Source organism: Cyprinodon tularosa, unplaced genomic scaffold (assembly GCF_016077235.1).
Source record: "Cyprinodon tularosa strain WSP-4 unplaced genomic scaffold, ASM1607723v1 ctg195, whole genome shotgun sequence".
NCBI lineage: Eukaryota > Metazoa > Chordata > Actinopteri > Cyprinodontiformes > Cyprinodontidae > Cyprinodon > Cyprinodon tularosa.
The window spans coordinates 1,111,460-1,130,098 of record NW_024038707.1 but is presented as its reverse complement, the minus strand read 5'-3'; the positions used below and the strand labels follow the sequence as shown (position 1 = coordinate 1,130,098).

Here is an 18,639-nt window from a genome sequence, read left to right as displayed (position 1 = left end):
TCTCAAATGCATCTGGAGATCTGGGAGGCTTCTTGCTGTCTGCTGACATTCAAATAATGGAGGTCTATGGCGCCCGAGGCAGAAAGGTCCATAAAAGTCCACAAAAAACGTGTCAATATTCCTCCATACTGCTCGTCCAATGTATTCCAAGTGTCCTGAGTGGGTAGCGTCCAGAATTTACTGGAAACGAAGTCATTTAGAATGTTTTTAGAGCATAAACAGTAGTGTATAGGATTTCCTAAAAACGCGTTCACGAGTCTGCGGAAACCGCGGCAGACCAAACCAGATGAAAGTGCGCATTCAGCTCGGCAAAGAACTCATGCTCTTCCTCAACACTGAAGTCCTCAGACATTTTTCTTTCGTTGTTTCTTTCTTTGCACAGGTAAACAGCACATTTCTTCTTCTACGCTTGCATTATCGGCAGAGCAGACGCTGAATGCGCACTTTCATCTGGTTTGGTCTGCCGCGGTTTCCGTAGACTCGTGAACGCGCTTTTAGGAAATCCTATAAACTGCTGTTTATGCTCTAAAAACATTCTAAATGACTTTGTTTCGAGTAAATTATGGACGCTACACACTCAGGGCACTTGGAATACATTGGACGAGCAGTATGGAGGAATATTGACACGTTTTTTGTGGACTTTTATGGACCTTTCTGTCTCGGGCACCATAGACCTCCATTATTTGAATGTCAGCAGACAGCAAGAAGCCTCCCAGATCTCTAGATGCATTTGAGATATCAAAAAAGTACTCCAGAGTGTTGTTCAGCATGGGGGTGAGTAGAAAATGAAGGCTAATCATGTTTTGGGTGTACTATTCCTTTAACATCGGCTTATTTCTTGGCTTAATTGGTGTCTGAAACACAGAGAAGCTGAATCAGCCCTTTAATCCCTCTCATGTGTGTATTATGTGTGTGTGTTTGGTGCGATTCAGGCGACCCCCAGAAGTCAGTCCAGGACCAGCTGCCTCTCATCATCGGCTCGGCCTCCGCCGGCCTGGTGGTGGTTGTTGCCTTGGTGGTTATCGCTGTTGTCTGCCTTAAGTAAGCATTTGATTTCTATCCCTGACAACATGAACTACATGTTTCGCCGTGTTAATTAGACTTTGAACAAAGAGGCTCATTAAAGTTTAAGATGAATTCAAAGGGTGCACACTGCCATGCAACTCTTGCTCCTCAAGCTCTGGGGAAAAGCTCTGCGAGTTAAAACCCAGAGCTGCTCTTCCTCTGCCCGCGTCTCCGTCTGATATCGGGAGCCATTTATCAGCTTGATTCTCTGTACTTGGGAAGGGCCAGGGCTGATTATGTGAATGTGACTTTACTCATGTGCTTCTTGTTTACAGGAAGCAGCGCAGCGGGTCGGAGCTGGAGTACACCGAGAAACTACAGCAGTACAGTGAGTTTTCTGTGTTCTGCTGGAGAACCCGCTCCTCTCTGCTCCTATAGTCATGCCAGTACAGTTAACCAACCGATTAGGTCAATTATCCAATCACCTGTTTGGTTTAAGGAAACATGTTCCTATCAGCTGAGGGGGAAGTCGGACCTCACAGATGAGCTGCTATGAAACGCATAAAGTAGATGCATGTGCTGCTGGAGGGTTATCGATTATCGGGAAAGGAGAAATAGGCAGAAGAGTGAAATGATGGTTTTTATTGATCTGCATTATTTTTTTCCCTACAAGCCGAGGTGATTTTTAGCATGCACACAGCTTCTACATCTTCATCGTTGCTGTTCTATCTTTTCCTTTTATTGTTTTTCTCTTCTTCTCTACAGCGCAAAATAGAAAAAAATAATCTGTTTTGGTTGTTTCTACAATTAAACCCTATCAAATGTTGAATCTTAATTCATGTATTCAGCAAAAATGGCTCAATAAAAATATGAAAGACAATTATTTCAAAGAAACTGTACAAACATTCATAGAATAAATAGTTCTAGCAGTTATCCTTTGTTTTGCATTGCAGCGGCTACTTTGACAAGTTAGCTCTCCTCATTTTGGCCTCTCTATTAAGGTGACAAGATGTCTGAAATCCAATCTGGGGACAATTTCAGCTCACAGATAAAAATAAATACATATTATCAAAATGAAAATGGGAAACAGGGACAGTTACATGTTTAGTTATATTTAAACAACAAAAATCAAGTGTAAAAACAGGAATGTGCCTCTCCTATTTCCTAATATTAATAAAATGAATCAATCGATAGTGTTTATTAGTTCATAAAACGTTGAAATGAGGGACATTTGTTGGGACAGTCCCCGTTTTGGACCAGCTGTCTGTTAGTCAATCCCAGGCGTGTTTATTTTAAAAAAAAGCACCTTTTAAACCCAAGACAATCTAAATTCCTCTCCAGGACACGTTTAGGGGAAGGTCAAAGGTCTGAATGAATGAATCAGTTTCGTGCCGTTTCATTGTATACTCAATAGAACTTGACAAAAAGATTATTTCTCTGTGGTTTATTACATGTGGCTGTGAAAGAACTTTCAATAAATAGATATTGAAAAATGCAAAGACATAAAAAGCGACATGTGGAAGTCCATAAACAGGGTTCCCGCGGGTCCTTAAAAAGTCTTAAAAGGCATTGAATTCTTCAAAATAAAACTAAGGCCTTAATTGGTATTAAAATGTCTTAAATCAGTCTTTCGTAGGTCTTAATTTTTAAATAGCATTATTTTTATTATGATTTATTTTTGTAATCTAAATAAAACGTTAAAATTGACAATTTTTTTTATCATAAAAAAAAATAATAACTGCTCACCATTATTGGTTCCGTCCCGATAGCGGAACCAATAAAAGCGTTGTTGCGGCCGGGACATTTGGGAGATGCACCATTAACTTTATGTCTGGAAAATATGAGCAAGTTTAAATGTAACGAAAATTTTCTCCAGCCAAGAGTTTTCTCCATGGCTAAAACCAGGGAACATACATGAGGCTCAGTGGATTTAGTGCAAGAAGCGATTCAAGCTAGGAACGATGGGAATTAAGGCAGTGGAGTCGCACATGCGAAACGCGAAACACAAAGCGTCAAAATGGAGTTACCAAGAAACAGCCGGTATTTCTCAGTTTAGTTCCACCCTTGTCTCTGCAACGCCTCCACTTATCACCAAATCAAACATACTAAGAAAACCATACAAAGAAAAATAGCTGCAAAAAGACTTAGCACTGGTTATGTTGTGGCTTTAAAACTGATTTTTGTTCCCTGCTAAAACAAAGTTTGTGAATTCAGTTAAATAATTGTTAAAACATATCTGTCATCTGTGTGTTTTTAGCTTTCTTCCTGTTTGGGAAGCTTTTCAAAATTTGAAACATTAGTGCAGCGGTTTATGTTAAAATAAACCTTTGGGTTAAGTTGTCACAAGTGGGTTTTTCTTGTGTTTCTTGTGAATTTGGTCTTAAATTTTTATTTCAAGTGGCATCAAAAAGTCTTGAATTTAACTTGCCTTATGCTGTAGGAACCCTGAAAACTAAGATCAACTAGGAATTTCTGGAAAAAATTGTCAATCTCAGGTGTTTTACTTTCTCCTTATCATATCTAACACCAGAGATGGCAAAAGTACTCACTTTCCGTACTTGAGTAAAAGTACAGATACTTGTGTTAAAAAATACTCTGGTAAAAGTGTAAGTACTGATTAAACTTCTTTACTCAAGTAAAAGTAACAAAGTACAGGCTTGTAAATTTACTTAAAGTATAAAAGTAAAAGTAGAAACCACTTTTTTCATGCCGTTGCCTACATTTTAAATGGATGTCTGCCAATAGGACTAGATCTCCGTTGTGTTGATTTTCAATCATCTCGTCGTCCATGCTACTATGCTAACGCCACCGCCACCAAGCTGCAATGATTTGCCGCGAATGAATACCGCCGAATCTGTCGATTCATCTTGTAGTGGTGCGTCAAATGCAACGTAGATTCCCATCTAATTAGATTGAATTTGGTATTGATGACATGAAAAATAATAACGGTAACTCCATTGAAATGATTCAAAAATAAAGTAACAACCAATTTTTTTAAATGTAAGGAGTAGAAAGTACAGATATTTGTGTAAAAATGTAAGGAGTAGAAGTAAAAAGTCGCCATAAAAATAAGTAGTAAAGTAAAAATATCAGAAAGATCTACTTGAGTACAGTTCGTTACTTCCCATCTCTGTCTAACACCCATCTCTGTCAACAGGTTAAAATCAGCAAATGAGTCTTGTTGGAAATAAAAACTAGATGTCTATTTTTCCCCATATAGGAATAAAAATAAAATAATTTTTGGTGATAAAATGTAGGTGATAAAATAATCAACATAGCCAGCAATCTACTTTTTTTATGGTTCAGATTAGTGTTTCCAGTCATCAGAGGTCCTGATCTTTCATTTTCCCCTCCTAGTTTCTCCAGGGGTTAAAGTCTACATCGACCCCTTCACCTACGAGGACCCCAACGACGCGGTTCATGAGTTCGCCAAAGAGATAGACATCTCCTGTGTGAAAATCGAAGAAGTCATCGGTGCAGGTAAACACAGCAGCTGTTTTACTTCAGGACGACAAAGAAGGCTTTGGTTGTTGCTTTTTTTCCGACGTTCCGCCCAGCCTCAGGGTGCGCCCTGTGAGGCAGACCTCTCTTAGAGGGAAAAAAAAAGGGCAGCACTCAAAGCGCCCTTGAAAGCTGGGAAGTACTGACATGACTGTTGCTCTTCCCCTCTAGACTCTCTTTTCTTTCCTTTTTTTTTCACTCTAGCAGCATGTTTGTCCTTACTTTACCTCAGATGAGTCTGGTCCTGCTTGTTCAACTTTCATCCATCCCTGTTTTGTTTTGTTTTGTTTTCTCTCTCTCTCTCTTACTTCCCTGTAAACATACTTGAACTTAGGCACTAGGTGCAAAACCCTGAAGTATTTCGCCCATCCTCTTTCTCCCTGCAACACTCCCAGGTTGCACACTCGGCCGATACCAGCCACTCCCTCTCTCCCCAACATCTTTGACCCCTGACCCCCCACCCCCCTCCCCCTCCTCCTCTGTTCTCTAAACATGTCCTACAGTTGAAGCCGACCCTCAGCTCTTTAAAGTCAGCTCCCTCACACCCAAATCCGACCAGTAACTCTCCCTCTCCCTGCATTTCCCCATCACCCTCTGCTCACTCAACCCCTCCCCACATCACCCTCCCGTCCCCCGTCCCCCCCCCCCCACCCTTCCCGTTGCTTTGTTCTCTCACTGCAGGTGAATTTGGCGAAGTGTGCCGCGGTCGCCTGAAGCAAGCCGGCCGCAGGGAGATGGTGGTGGCGATCAAGACGCTGAAGGCGGGCTACACCGAGCGCCAGAGGCGAGACTTTCTGGCAGAGGCCTCCATCATGGGTCAGTTCGACCACCCCAACGTAATTCGGCTGGAGGGCGTCCTGACACGGAGCTGCCCCGTCCTCATCATCACTGAATTCATGGAGAACGGAGCCCTGGATTCCTTCCTGAGGGTGAGCACGCCGAGAGATGCAAATTGCGGCACCACTGACGGGGAGTATTAGGTTCTGCTGGTATCAAAGCTGAGAGGAACACACACAGACGTTCAGCCGCCGTACCTTTGGGTTATTGGAATGTTTCACTGTGTTTAAAACAGCCTGAGGCGCTCGCTTGCTGAGTGATAGACATTAAACGTGTAATAGAAAGCTTGAAGACAGGCATTGTGTCTTTGCTTGACGCGGCTGAGTGATGCTGACAGCCTGTTTTTTTTATTTTTTGTGGCACAAACTCCTGCTGGATAACTCATCACACGCAGACTTTTGGATAAGTTTGCTTTGGTGTATTAGAGAGTCCTTGTACAACCACTGAATACATTACCGACGAGAGTTCTCTGTTCACAGCAAACCGCCTACACGATATGTTGAACAAAGGCAGGATGAGAAATTAGATGTCACAAGGTACGTTTCCAGCTGCGTGGGGGCTATTACATGTCATTTACATTCAATAAGGCTTGTTTTTCCTGCATGGCTGAACTGTGAACATGTCTGTTCGTTGTAACTGTGGGGCTAAATGAGGTTACTTCATGCTAGCTATGACTCAGTGCTGAGTTGCGTTCACAAGCTTAGACTAGGTCTGTTCAACAGACCTAGATCCTTGACATCCACTGTTTTGTCTTCATTAGCTAATATTTTTAATGACCAAAACAAGGTTGGGGAGTGGCGGCCTAGTGGTTAGGGCATTGCACTTGGAATTCAGAGGTACTGAGTTCAAGCCCCACTCCCACAGACTGCTACTCTGGGTCCCTGAGCTACGTCCCTTATGCTACGTTCAGACCTAAAGCAGCAGAAACAGCAAGTTTACATGCAAAGTCAATGGTTGACGTGCATCAAGGCGCACCAAAAGGTCCCGCATCGCGTTTTAAGCAGCAGGAGCAGTGCCTCTAGCCAAAGCGCGCATGGGTGACAACAACAATGGCTGCCGCTGGAGAGTTTAGGTGAGTAGATTCTGCTATTAGGTCTGTTCTAGAAGATATCGACAGCAAATTAATTTTAAAAGAGGAACAGAGAATTGCGATCAAGGCTCATCTTCTTATTCTAGGCGTGCAACTGCACGCTTTGATTTTTGTTGACAACTATGCCTCGCTTAACATACGTCACGCACTCCGTTGCTCTTATTGGTTGTAGGTCTATCCAATTGAGTGCAGAGGCATTTTTTTTCCTGGTTTGTTCGAAACACGCCCCATAATCACAGCTCTACGGAGCAGTATCAGACTCATATTCTGACTAGAATTGAGTAGGACTACGTCAGGCTACAGAGCCTCACGAGCTTCTGTGCATCTGAGGCGTGGGACGCGCTGCGAGAGCAGCAGCTGCTGGAGTTTGAAAAATTGAACTTTTGCTGCTCGACGCGACACATCAACCAATCAGAGAAGCTGATCTGTGAGCTGGTAGGGAGACAGGCACATTGCTGCTGATGCAGAGCGATATGATCACTCCTTTGAAACAGTTTATTGACGCCTAATACTCCATTTACACTACCCTTGAAAAACCGATCCATGCCGAGACCGGTCCGAGCTCAGATCAGTTAACCAGGCCGAGCTCGGTTCTGCGGTATTACTGCCAGTATTGAAGGAGGAAATCAAGCAGTTGGTGGCGGTAATGCACCAAAAGTTGTTTGACAACCACCATAAAACACAAGAAGAAGAAGACGAAGAAGGAGGGAATCCAGCAAATCAAAATTGCGGCGCCCGTCACATTCAGAAAGTTATGCTTGATTATTATTGCTGTACTTTGGTGTTATTATTTAAAAGGCCATTATTTAAAATGTTGCGTGGAGATTTCGATTGTTGTTTGTAGTTGAAGAAGAAGTTATTCTTCTTCTTCTGTTTCCGGAGGGGCATTACTAACCTGACTCAGCCAGATGGATTTGCTCCGCATATCCATCTGGAAACCTTCCGTTGAAGTAATTTTGGGAAGGGGCGAAAATACTGGTTAGCTGATTGGCCTATGTTGGTGATAGACGGGCCAAATAAACCAATCAGATCAACGAAGCATATGACGTACTAACAGAGCGACGAAGAAAACACAACCACAAGCCAGGCACAAGCCAATTGATAGATCAAACTCTTGCCAAAACCAGTCGGGAGAAGAGCAAAAACATCTTTTCCTCTGAGAAAAGCCTCCAGAGCAGTGTTTTGCTCTTCTTTCAGTGAAGAAATACTCTGTAATTCCGATAAAACTTCCTCGATAGCCACGCTAATGCTAATTTTATCGGCTGAAGCCGCCATGTTCTTTAGACTGAACTGTCGCGCTTCTCGTTGCGTCACGCCTCAACCCGCCTCAAAGCCAACGCTGATTGGACGTTCGTTTGGTGAACGGCTCCAAATTTTCTTTAACGGAGAGTCTCCAGACTAGGGTTGTCAAAAGTATCGATACTCAAAAAAGTATCGATACTGAAACGTTGTATCCGGATACAATACTCATTTTCAAAAGTATCGATACAGCCATCTAAAGTGCAGAATAGAGGAAAATGCACTTTCAGAACACTGTGTGATTGAATAATCTATGCATTTTTCAGTTTCAGACTTTTTTTGTAAGAAGTGCAGCTGCTGAGAATTATTTTTGTTTAACTGGTTGGGCTAGTGTTATTGTTATGTCTGCAAAACATAGCCAAGGAAGGAAAACTAAGTTTTTTATCAAGCTTGCTTAATATTGTGCAAAGCATACAACCTCAAAATATTATTCTTATTGTTTTTTTTATTTATTTCTTGTATGTTTTTTGTAATGAAAATATTTCTGTTGAATTTTAGAGTCTTTATTTTTATACTTGTGGTATCGAAAAGGGTATCGAGTATCGAATATTTTACTTAGTATGGGTATCGAGTTGAAAAGTTTAGTATCGTGACAACCCTACTCCAGACTGATCTGCGAGTGAAACCTTGAAAGCTCCTGAGATCGGGATTGTCTCACGAGGCTAGGGCGTTACTGCCAACTACTGGAATGGAGTGTGAATCGGGATGTGCAGCCAGACGGAGATGACGCGTTCTGCTCATGCGCTCTTGTTATCAGAGAGCTAAGCCAGGGAAAAACCGAGGTGAGCCCACCTCTGGAACTGGTATGCAGTTAGCTCGGTTCGGTTGTGTCTATCTCAGTTCAGTTCAGTTTGCTTTCCATTTACACGATAAGTTATCTCAGTTACTGAGCTCGGACCGGTCTCGGCACGGTTTTTCAAGGGTAGTATAAATGAGGTATAAATCAACTTAAAATGTAGTAACCTGCCAGCAGAACATCTTTGCTTTTATTATCCTGGTGCCTGCAGTTTGGATTACGAACGTGAAAAACACTAACGGGAAACTGCCAATAGGCGACCGGGCCAGAGGCTGCTGTTGGTCAGGATTCCTAGTGGCAGAGCAACGCCGCTGTACGGGGGTCTGAGCGGCTCCGACAGAGAAATAATATTTGAAGGCCGGATGGTAATCTTGATGAACTGACTGCACAGATGAAGTTTTCAGGTGGAGTTTCTCACTTAAAAACGTATTTTTTTTACCCACTGATCACAGCAAATATAGCTGCCATTATTACAGACGAAGAAAGGATAGGGTAGCTCCGCCCAACTCGCATATGACTCACTTTTCCATCGCGCAGCTAGAGCAGCTAAGATGCTTCAGTCGCGTGTCAGAACTAAACTTGTAAAAGCATAAAAAATGAAGCAGCACGTGCTTGCGGTCTGAACGTAGCATTAAACCCACACTGCTCCCCAGGCGCCGGACAATGGCAGCCTACTGCTCCCCAAGTGGATGGGTTAAATGCAGAGAGTTAATTTCGTTGCTTTTTACTTGTGACAGTTTAATTACTGTAAACAGCTGGGGGAAAAAAGCATGTTCTCAGGGTTCAAGGTAGGTATTTTAAAGGTGCTTAATCCCATTATTTGACATTTTTTAAATTCATAGTACCTTACTCTGGTTGCATACAAATATTACCATGAGATTCTGCTTGTTTATTTTTTTTAATGATTGTGTTCTTTACTCTTGTTTATTTAAATAAAGCATTCATGTATATTAAGATAAATTAAGCATTCATGTATATTTAGAATAACAAAGCAGGTATGGTGCTGTGCTTGTGCAGAGGGGTTAAACAATAAAGTAGCCTACTGTGGCTAAGCCAGTTAAAATCTTCCAGCAAAATGTGGAAATAATGAAGAAAGGTCCGACATCCAGTGTGAGAAAAAGCAATGCTCTTGATTCCAATAGTAATAAGACGGGAACAGTGCTGGGAATACAATGAAGTGGAAGCTAAAGCTGCAGAAGCGTTCAGATGTGGCTGCTAAATTCATGGATGAGTCATTTAACGTCCATATTAATACTGATTCTAGTGATAGCAATGCTATTATTAGTCTCTGCAGTCTAAGAAGAAAACAATATCACAAATGGATAGAAAGACTGATTAGTTCTCTCCTTGATTATGTATCCCTGTTTGCATTTGTTAGGAACATCATTTTTTTTTTTTCCTATGATGTTCCAATATGAGGCTCCAGAGAGGTGTGACTAGACCTTAGCATTGCTGTAGATGGGTTTATTTCATTAACATTGGTTGGTCTGCGACAGTGTTTCTTTACTGCGAAGTATTGCCGAATGATCTGGCTCTATTTAGCATGGGTTAGCATTAGGTAGTATTGGCTTTTAGAAAGTACTGCCAACAGATGGTGCCACATCTCCTTATATCAGCTCTTTGCACCTGGTGCTGGAATTCTATTTAGGCTCTAAAAGTACTATCTAAACTAGGGATGCATGATATAATCGGCCCCCTATCGGTATCGGCCTGTAACGGCCTTAAAAGTGAATATCGGACATCGGCCACCCCACCGATATTTAAGCCGATATTTGATCAGCTTCTGAGTTTCTAGAGTCTAAAAAAAAAAAAAAAAATACTACTTCTTCTACCTCAAAAACTTTTTTTTACAGACTTAAAAACTTCTAAAGACGAGGGAAAAAATATTGATACATTAAAATATCACAATATCTTCATATGCTGATATATTGCCATTTAAAAACACCATATCAATCTCTTTTACTAATGAAATATTGCTATATGTCATCGTTATGCTACGAAATCCCCCGAAAATTCACGAAATGTTGCCATATTTTTATATGTTGATATATTGACGCGGTATCGATCTATTTTACTAACAAAATCTCGCAAGAATTTGCAAAATATCACGAGAGTTTGTAACAGAACGATGAAATTTCACGAGATTTTGAAAGTAAAATAGATCGATACCACGTTTTTAAAAATCAATTTGATATCAGCATATGAAAATATATTTGAGTGTATCATCTTTCAAAGTGTCAGGAATGGATAACAAAACTGCTATTTTCAATGACTACGTATTTTTGTCCAGCTTTAACATCAGTATCGGTAATCGGCTACATGAGTTTTAAAATATCGGCATATCGGATATCGGCCAAAATTCAAATATCGTGCATCCCTACTCTAAACACTACCAGGAAGGACTCTTGGTGTATATAACCTCATCATATGATGATTGGAGGTCCTTGTTTTTTTGCATAAACATATAGCTACTATCATGTCCAATTATGCCTAATGTTGCTCATTTGCATCGTACCTATAATTCATTTAAAATACACATGATATATCAAAATGTCGATATGTCCCTAGCTTAGAATCTGCTTGACAGTGAAAACATCCATATATCTATCCATTTTCTGAGACGCTTAATCCCAATTGGGGTCGCGAGGGGTGCTGGTGCCTATCTCCACCTGTCTACGAGACAGGTCGCCAGTCCATCGCAGGACAATGGAAAAAAATTATTATTAATTAAGTTCAAGTAAAATAAGTAGTAAAATAAACAATTGGGAACTAATAAATTATTACTGGATTACTGGCACTAATACAGGAAACAGTTCAATCGAAGCCCTTGCAAACTGCAATGTGTAAGAATATTTGGTAATAGGATACGGATAAAAAATCGGATCTAATTTTCTTATTAGTTTTTTACAATTGAACAACCAGCTAAACAATTGAGATCTTCTAGCACTGCAAAAAAAATGAAATCTAAATAAGTCATTTTTTCTTTAAATGAGTGCATTTTTTCTTTAATTAAGGATTTAAGTCAGACACTTTGCCAATGGAACAAGACAATTTACACTTAAAATAAGAAAAAAACTAATGCATTGTCTTATTTCAAGTGCAAAATATGTAGATACTTTATTTTAAGAGTAAAAATACTCATTCCATCGGCAAATCATCTTTTTTAAATGCTCAAATTAAGGGTAAATACCCATAATTTAAGACATTATTTTTTGCAGTGAGGAGGTTGTGGAATCTATCAAAACTCTCCATGATACAAGACAGCACTTCTCTGGATGTTTCATTATGGAAAATGTGATTGAAATTAAGTTTTTAAACCTACTGAATGCACCAAAATAAAAATAAATGAATAAGATAAGTAATAATAAAATGAGAACATCCCTCTGGTTCCCTTTCTAACAATTCTGGTGAACTATTCTGCACATCCTCTCTGTGTCTTACTGTTTTCTTGGGTGGCTGATCTTTTGAAAAATAAAATGTGATGGTACTTTTCCTTTATTTGGGGACCTCCTATGGGTTTGTGGGGCAAACCTGAAAGCTTTAAGAATTTAGATATTTGTTTTGGTTTAATTAGACCAAATTTTCAATGGGGGATTATCAACTAGACTGAGCAATAATTACTTAACACTGAGAGCAAAACATGGACTAAAACATTTCATTGAGATGCTAGCAGTATATTCTGTCCACTAACAGATAGTCTAAAGAGTCAATAACCTCTAAATTATTTATGTGTTAAAATCTTGTTTGCTCAGTAAACAAAAGTAACAGGGAGAGAGGATATAAATGATTGATAAGCACTGAAGAACGCTGTGCTAGGCTAAACGCTAATGATGCTAAGGTTAGCATGTGATTCAGAGCTTCACATTGTTGCTCCAAAATGCTGAAATTTAAAGGGCTACTATTTCAGAACAGTTAAGACTATATTTTACAACTGCTTGTTGTAAACTCAGGTTTAGATTTATAAAAGCTTTATTTTATTTTGCATTAGGGCAACAGTAGTATTAAGCTAACGGCAAACTAATATGTAATTTGGTTAAAAGTAGTTTAGTTTGTGATGGTGGATCCTTTATTTTGTTTAAAAAAAGCAAAGGCAGCCCTTTGTCCTTTTTTAACAGTTTATTTATCAGAATATAGGCATTAATCTATGTCTTTCTTCCTGTATTGCATCAGTATGTTCACAAAATAAACACAATTAACATAAAAACTCACCATTTTGGCCTCTATTTTTGATTTTTTTAAAAACAAAAAAACAAAGAGAATAATTTTAACTGAAATTGCAAACGGAAAATACAGATATTTTTCTACATTTTCCTAAATTCTTGCAGAAACCAGGGGAAAATGTTTTTTTATTTTGGTTCTTCTTTCTAATATTCACAGTTGTAAACCCATAATCAGTACGATAACCAATTATTAACAGGAGTTGATAAATGAGCTCTATTTACCACTCTCTCTGGCAACTTAAAAAAACTTCTTTTGCATTTTTTCTTATTTTAAGTAATTTAGCTCATTACGCACGGCTTGTTTCAATATATACTGTACGACTATGTTTCCTTTAGCCTCCTGTAGCTAAACTTAGATGAATATTTAAGTAATTACTGATATTTATTAAATGTCATGTAATTCTAAAACATGTAGAAGAAGCATTTATTATAATTGGCATCAAGTTTACAAAATTAAATATCCCATTAAAAAAAGGAGGAAATTGCCCCATTCGTGGTTTTTATACATTAAATGGGTTTGGTCCTTGGAGTTAGAGGCACATTCTAGATGGTGGGAAATAGCAGTTTAATGGTTGGAGTGGGTCGGTGAAGCAACTTGATTAAATTCTGTCCTACTTCCTGTAGTTCCCTTTTTTTAGGATAAACTTAAGTTCACTACTGAACCATCCTACCCAGTGTTACTCTAACAACAACTGAATCCTGCTGATTGTGTTGGGCCAAAGTTTTGGATAGCCGCTACCTTTTGAGATAATTAGACAAGTTTATTTGTTTTGTATGGACTGTTAAACCAGGTCCCCATTGTTGGATTGTGAAATATCCTCCAGGCTGAGGAAATAAGTGAAACTTGGCTCTTTAGGTTGCTGCTCTGTTTCACGTCGTCCGTTTGAAACGTGGCGACTGGTAAAGGTGTTTTAGATTTCTGTGCCCACTCTTACAGCCAAGCACAGCACGCTCAGTGAAAATTACTGTGTAAACATGGGTGTTGCTGTCAGTAACAACTGGAGCTACAGCTATTAAAACCCCACAACTAGACAAAAGGGCTGAATACCAATTAAAAACACATATTTATTGTTCTTGAAATTTAGCACACAGGGTTCTTGGACCGCAGTATAATTATCTTGAAAGTTGTTTTGAGTCAATAAAATAAGCAGTTTCAATTCCAACTTCAATAATTAAAGTAATCAGTAGCAGGAAAGTATATTTCTTAGAGAAACTTTGCAAAATGTTGTTTATTTTATATTGAACCAAAATTATTTTATTTTTATTTCTACAGGTTTTCTTATTTAGATCCAAAGGCATATTTTTTTAAACAAAAACCTGTTCTGATAAAACAAAACAATCAAAAAACAATATTTTACCAATATTTAATTGTAACAATACAAACATTCTTATACATTTTTCTAAGGTTCACATTTGTGTGACCATTTTTTCTATTATCTTTTTGCTGCTTTAAAGGCAAGGCAAGGCAAGGCAAATTTATTTGTATAGCACAATTCAGTACAAAGACAATGCAAAGTGCTTTACATGATTAAAATACAGGAAGATAAAACAGAATCAAAGCAAGTAGGAAAAAAAAAAATACAGCATTTCTCCACTGTTGGACAAAAAGGGATTTTCTATTCTATTTTTTCAACGTTTAATCCTACTGACTAACATTTAAAGAAGAGGAAGTTCTGAGAGCAAAGTCTGTAATTGGTTACCTCTAGATCAGGGGTAGCCAATTAAAAATCAGCGGGGTCCGAATAAAGAAAATCAACAATCATTAAAGGTCTTGAGACATTTTTTATTATAATCTGTTACTTTAAATAGAATTTAACACTGAAATAAAATGAGGTTTTTATGCATCCATGTTATACATTAAATTTTTTAATAAAAAATCAAATTATTTTCATTTTAAAATCGAAATTGTTTTTAAAGTAGAGAACAACAATCTTTCAGTTTGGTATGTAGATATTTTCCTGACTTTTTTTTCATAAAAAACTTGAACTGACTGTTTTTTTCGTTCTTTTTTCTGCCGTAATGAGAGCAGTGGACTTTAGGCTTTAAACCTGGGTTTAAATGGAGACTAAGCCATTCTCAAGCACATATCAAGGTGCTCATTTTGAGCCTGGGTCCAGATTTATTCTTGATTCTGTTCATGGTGGAGAATCCTGCTTCACAGCAGCAGGTTGAGCCAAACATCCTTTAAATGTGCAGGGTCATCTTTGAGCACGCCATTTCACTTTTCTTTCACCAGTTCACCGCAGTTCTTCCAGCAGTCCACACTTTCTCTGCTCTCTTTTTCTCATCGTCTTCTCCTTCTTTCCCATCGCCCGGCTTGCCACAGGTTTGCCTGCTGAGTCTAAAAGTAGCAGCAGCAGCGACCCAGACTGACAGCTCATTGGCTCATTTGGATCACGTGCAGCCTGGAGCCGGATGCTCCGGAGGGCTTTACCTTATTAACAGGAGAAGCGGCGCAAGTGAAATTAGACACTGTCGTCGGACATTGTGCGGTAATTTATAAATGTTTTAAATCAGGTTGGGTCCAGATTATCCAGCGGGTGGGTCCGGATCCAGACCGCGGTCCGCTAATCCGGAAATGGAAATCTGCTGACAAACAATACTGTAGATTGATAATGATGGTGATTAGGAGATTTATAGCCTGTTATGGTCCTTAATACTCAGTAATAAAGTGTATCCAATGTATGCTTTGAGGTGGGAGGCGCAGTCATATTCACAGCATCACAGTAATCTAAGCGAGGCAGGAAGGTCATTAATGCAAGGATCTTCTTTACGCTGAAAAAAAAGAGTTTTAGTTCTAAAGAAAAAAATCAATCAACTTCTTTAAAATATTTTCTATATGTTATTTAAACGAAAGAGTTTGAGAAGAACTCAGAGGTGGTTTCTATGGTTATAAATAACGTCAGAATCTTCGCATAAAATAAAGTAATAAAAGAGGCTCATTGGGCAAAGGTCTTGGATTTGGAGGCCAGCTCTACCTGTTCCTATTTGTTCTGTAACTGGAATTCTTTATGATTAAATTAGCCGGAACATCCGTTTTTAATAGGGAGGGAAGCTGCATTTAGCAACAAAGCAAAAAGGAAACTTTTAAGTCTACTTTTATAACAGTGTTACATTCATTTAGATGACTGTATTGGCAGCATGTGAATCCAGATATTTTTGGTCTTTTTTTTATGACTTGGTATTAAAGGTCAAAGAGGAAAGCAAACTTCTACTCTCTTAAAACGGCAATTTCACAAATCTAGAGTTAATAAAAGCATGGTTGTGTCAACAGTCATTTGTATCAGATCAGATTTACACAGGTAATGGAGGTAGGAGGTGGTGCACCACCAATAATCTTCCTGCAGGAAACAGAAACCAGTGATCTAAACAAATTAACACAAAAATATATAGTAATTGATGTTTGGTTTATACTGAAAGATTTAAAGTTCAGTTTTATTAGTTCTTTCTCTGCCGTAGTATCTATGTAATCACAACAGCCATGTTACATGGATATAAATAATCAATCAAATAATAAACAGCTTAGGATCAGCTTAGTTTTCCAACTGAAAGGAACCTTTTATTCCGATCGGCAATCTGACTGTTAAAGAGAGAAAAAATTTTCAGGATCAAGCTTTGCTGACCATGTGTTCCTGAAGCTAGTTGCCCTGGCAGGATGCTATCAGAAAACTCCCACGTGTTTACACAAACCATTTTAAATGGAACAAAACTCATTGTTTTTTTGGTTGACACATGCGTATGTGCATGCATGCATTTTAATAGTAAGAAACTTTATTGATCTCACACTGGAGAAATTCACTTCTGCATTTGATCCATCCCCTTAACCTGGCCATACACTGTACGATGTTTTGTCCTTTTCGGGCCGATATTCCAGTCGTCCGAGGATTTTTCGATTGGGCCGACTTTCCGCCTAATTGTACGTCATGTAGTATACAAGGGATGACGGGGGGCATTCAGCCTCTCGCCTCCCAATCAGGAATCGTACGGTCAGGAGAAAATCAAACTTGTTTGAAATTCAGTCGATGGTCGTTGGGCAAATCGCTCAGTGCGCAATAGAGACTGACACGGGAGTGGATTTTCACTCCTGTCCCGTCCCACTCCCGCAGAAAAAAATTGTGTCCCGTCCCGATCCCGGGCCAGAGTAGAAATCTAAATCCTGAGTAGAAATCTAAAACTCACAGAGGAAGCACTGTTGGTTTTTGGGTTGTGTAATTTTTTTGACTCGCATTTTAGTGTAGGCTTCAAGGAAAAAAAAAAAGCCAGTACTGGATTTTTTTCTTTCTATTTTATTTTATTTTTTTGGTTTGCTCCCGCTCCCGTCTGCTCCCGTTAATGTTTAATCTTGTACCGTCCCAATCACGTGATCATTACTAATACTGACTCCCATCCCACGGGAATCCCGTGACCAGTGGGATTCCCGAAAAAATGTCAGTCTCTAATGCGCAAATAAGTATTCTTCTTCTTCTTGCTCTCAGATGAACACACAGAAGCATAGCGGAGGTGCGACTGAAATGGAGTTCTTTCTGTAAAATTGGCAGACCGTAGTAGCCACGTTTGCGCAGCCATGTCTTTGTCCAAATACCTTTTTTCTTTTTAGAACTTTCAACACAAAATTGCCATGGCAGCGCGTTTCACTCTAGTGAGCTTCATATTCCTCTTCTACTCATTTGGCTTCCGGATAGAGGTGTCAGAGTAGTGCCATCTCACTGCGGAGCTGAGTCAAACGTGGTTTTTAGACGTAGAGTGTGAGCAGGTAGATCGCATCAAAGCGTCGGGTCGCACAGTGTGAGAACATCCATCGTGAGCTGTGAATTTTTAAACCCTGTGGATTCGTCGTACAGTGTGAGCTGTAGCTGCCCGGCTTTAGGGAGCAGTGGGCTGCCATTGTGTGGCGCCGGGGGAGCAGCTTGGGTTAATGGCCTTGTTCAGGGACCCAGAGTGCAGACTGTGGGGATCGAACTGTGTACTTGCAACCTTCTCAGAGCACAGGCGCACTGCTCTAACCCACTAGGCCAACCCTTCCCCATAAGCATATAAATATTGATTGTAATACTTGGAATCCTCCTCATTATTGGCACACAGCCTCCTACCCAGAGGCGGACCTGGTGGGCGGCTATGATCAATAGCCAATCATCGGCTCCCTACCAGTTGGTTTGTTGTTTCCATGGGGACGTCATTCACCACCTCCAGAACAAGTAGTTCCCCTCTAAACTGACCTTCTAACTCATTTGACCTTTTAGTTATTAGTATGTTAACCATGAACTCACAACAAAACATTTGTAATTAATCGATTAATCACATAAATATGCTAATGTTAGATAAGTAAAAACAGAACTCATTCTTTTTTAGAGCTACACTATATTGCCAAAAGTATTTGCTCACCCATCCAAATTATTGGAATCAGGTGTTCCAATCACTTCCATGGCCACAGGTGTATAAATTCAAGCACCTAGGCATGCAGACTGTTTTTACAAACATTTGTGAAAGAATGGGTCGCTCTCAGGAGCTCAGTGAATTCCAGCGTGGAACTGTGATAGGATGCCACCTGTGCAACAAATCCAGTCGTGAAATTTCCTCGCTCCTAAATATTCCACAGTCAACTGTCAGCTGTATTATAAGAAAATGGAAGTGTTTGGGAACGACAGCAACTCAGCCACGAAGTGGTAGGCCACGTAAACTGACGGAGCGGGGTCAGCGGATGCTGACGCGCATAGTGCGAAGAGGTCGCCAACTTTCTGCAGAGTCAATCACTACAGACCTCCAAACTTCATGTGGCCTTCAGATTAGCTCAAGAACAGTGCGCAGAGAGCTTCATGGAATGGGTTTCCATGGTCGAGCAGCTGCATCCAAGCCATACATCACCAAGTGCAATGCAAAGCGTCGGATGCGGT

General features: G+C 39.7%; 1 protein-coding gene across 3 annotated transcripts in view; it reads left to right on the top strand.

Annotated features, from left to right (window-relative positions):
• The window catches only part of ephb3a (eph receptor B3a), a 104,744-nt gene that overhangs the window by 62,407 nt on the left and 23,698 nt on the right, over positions 1-18,639 (top strand). For all 3 annotated transcript variants that reach the window (XM_038283528.1, XM_038283530.1, XM_038283529.1), the window contains exons 8-11: positions 933-1,041; positions 1,341-1,393; positions 4,363-4,485; positions 5,188-5,435. In XM_038283528.1, coding sequence (XP_038139456.1) covers positions 933-1,041; positions 1,341-1,393; positions 4,363-4,485; positions 5,188-5,435 — 533 coding nt within the window. The remainder of the gene's footprint in view (positions 1-932; positions 1,042-1,340; positions 1,394-4,362; positions 4,486-5,187; positions 5,436-18,639) is intronic.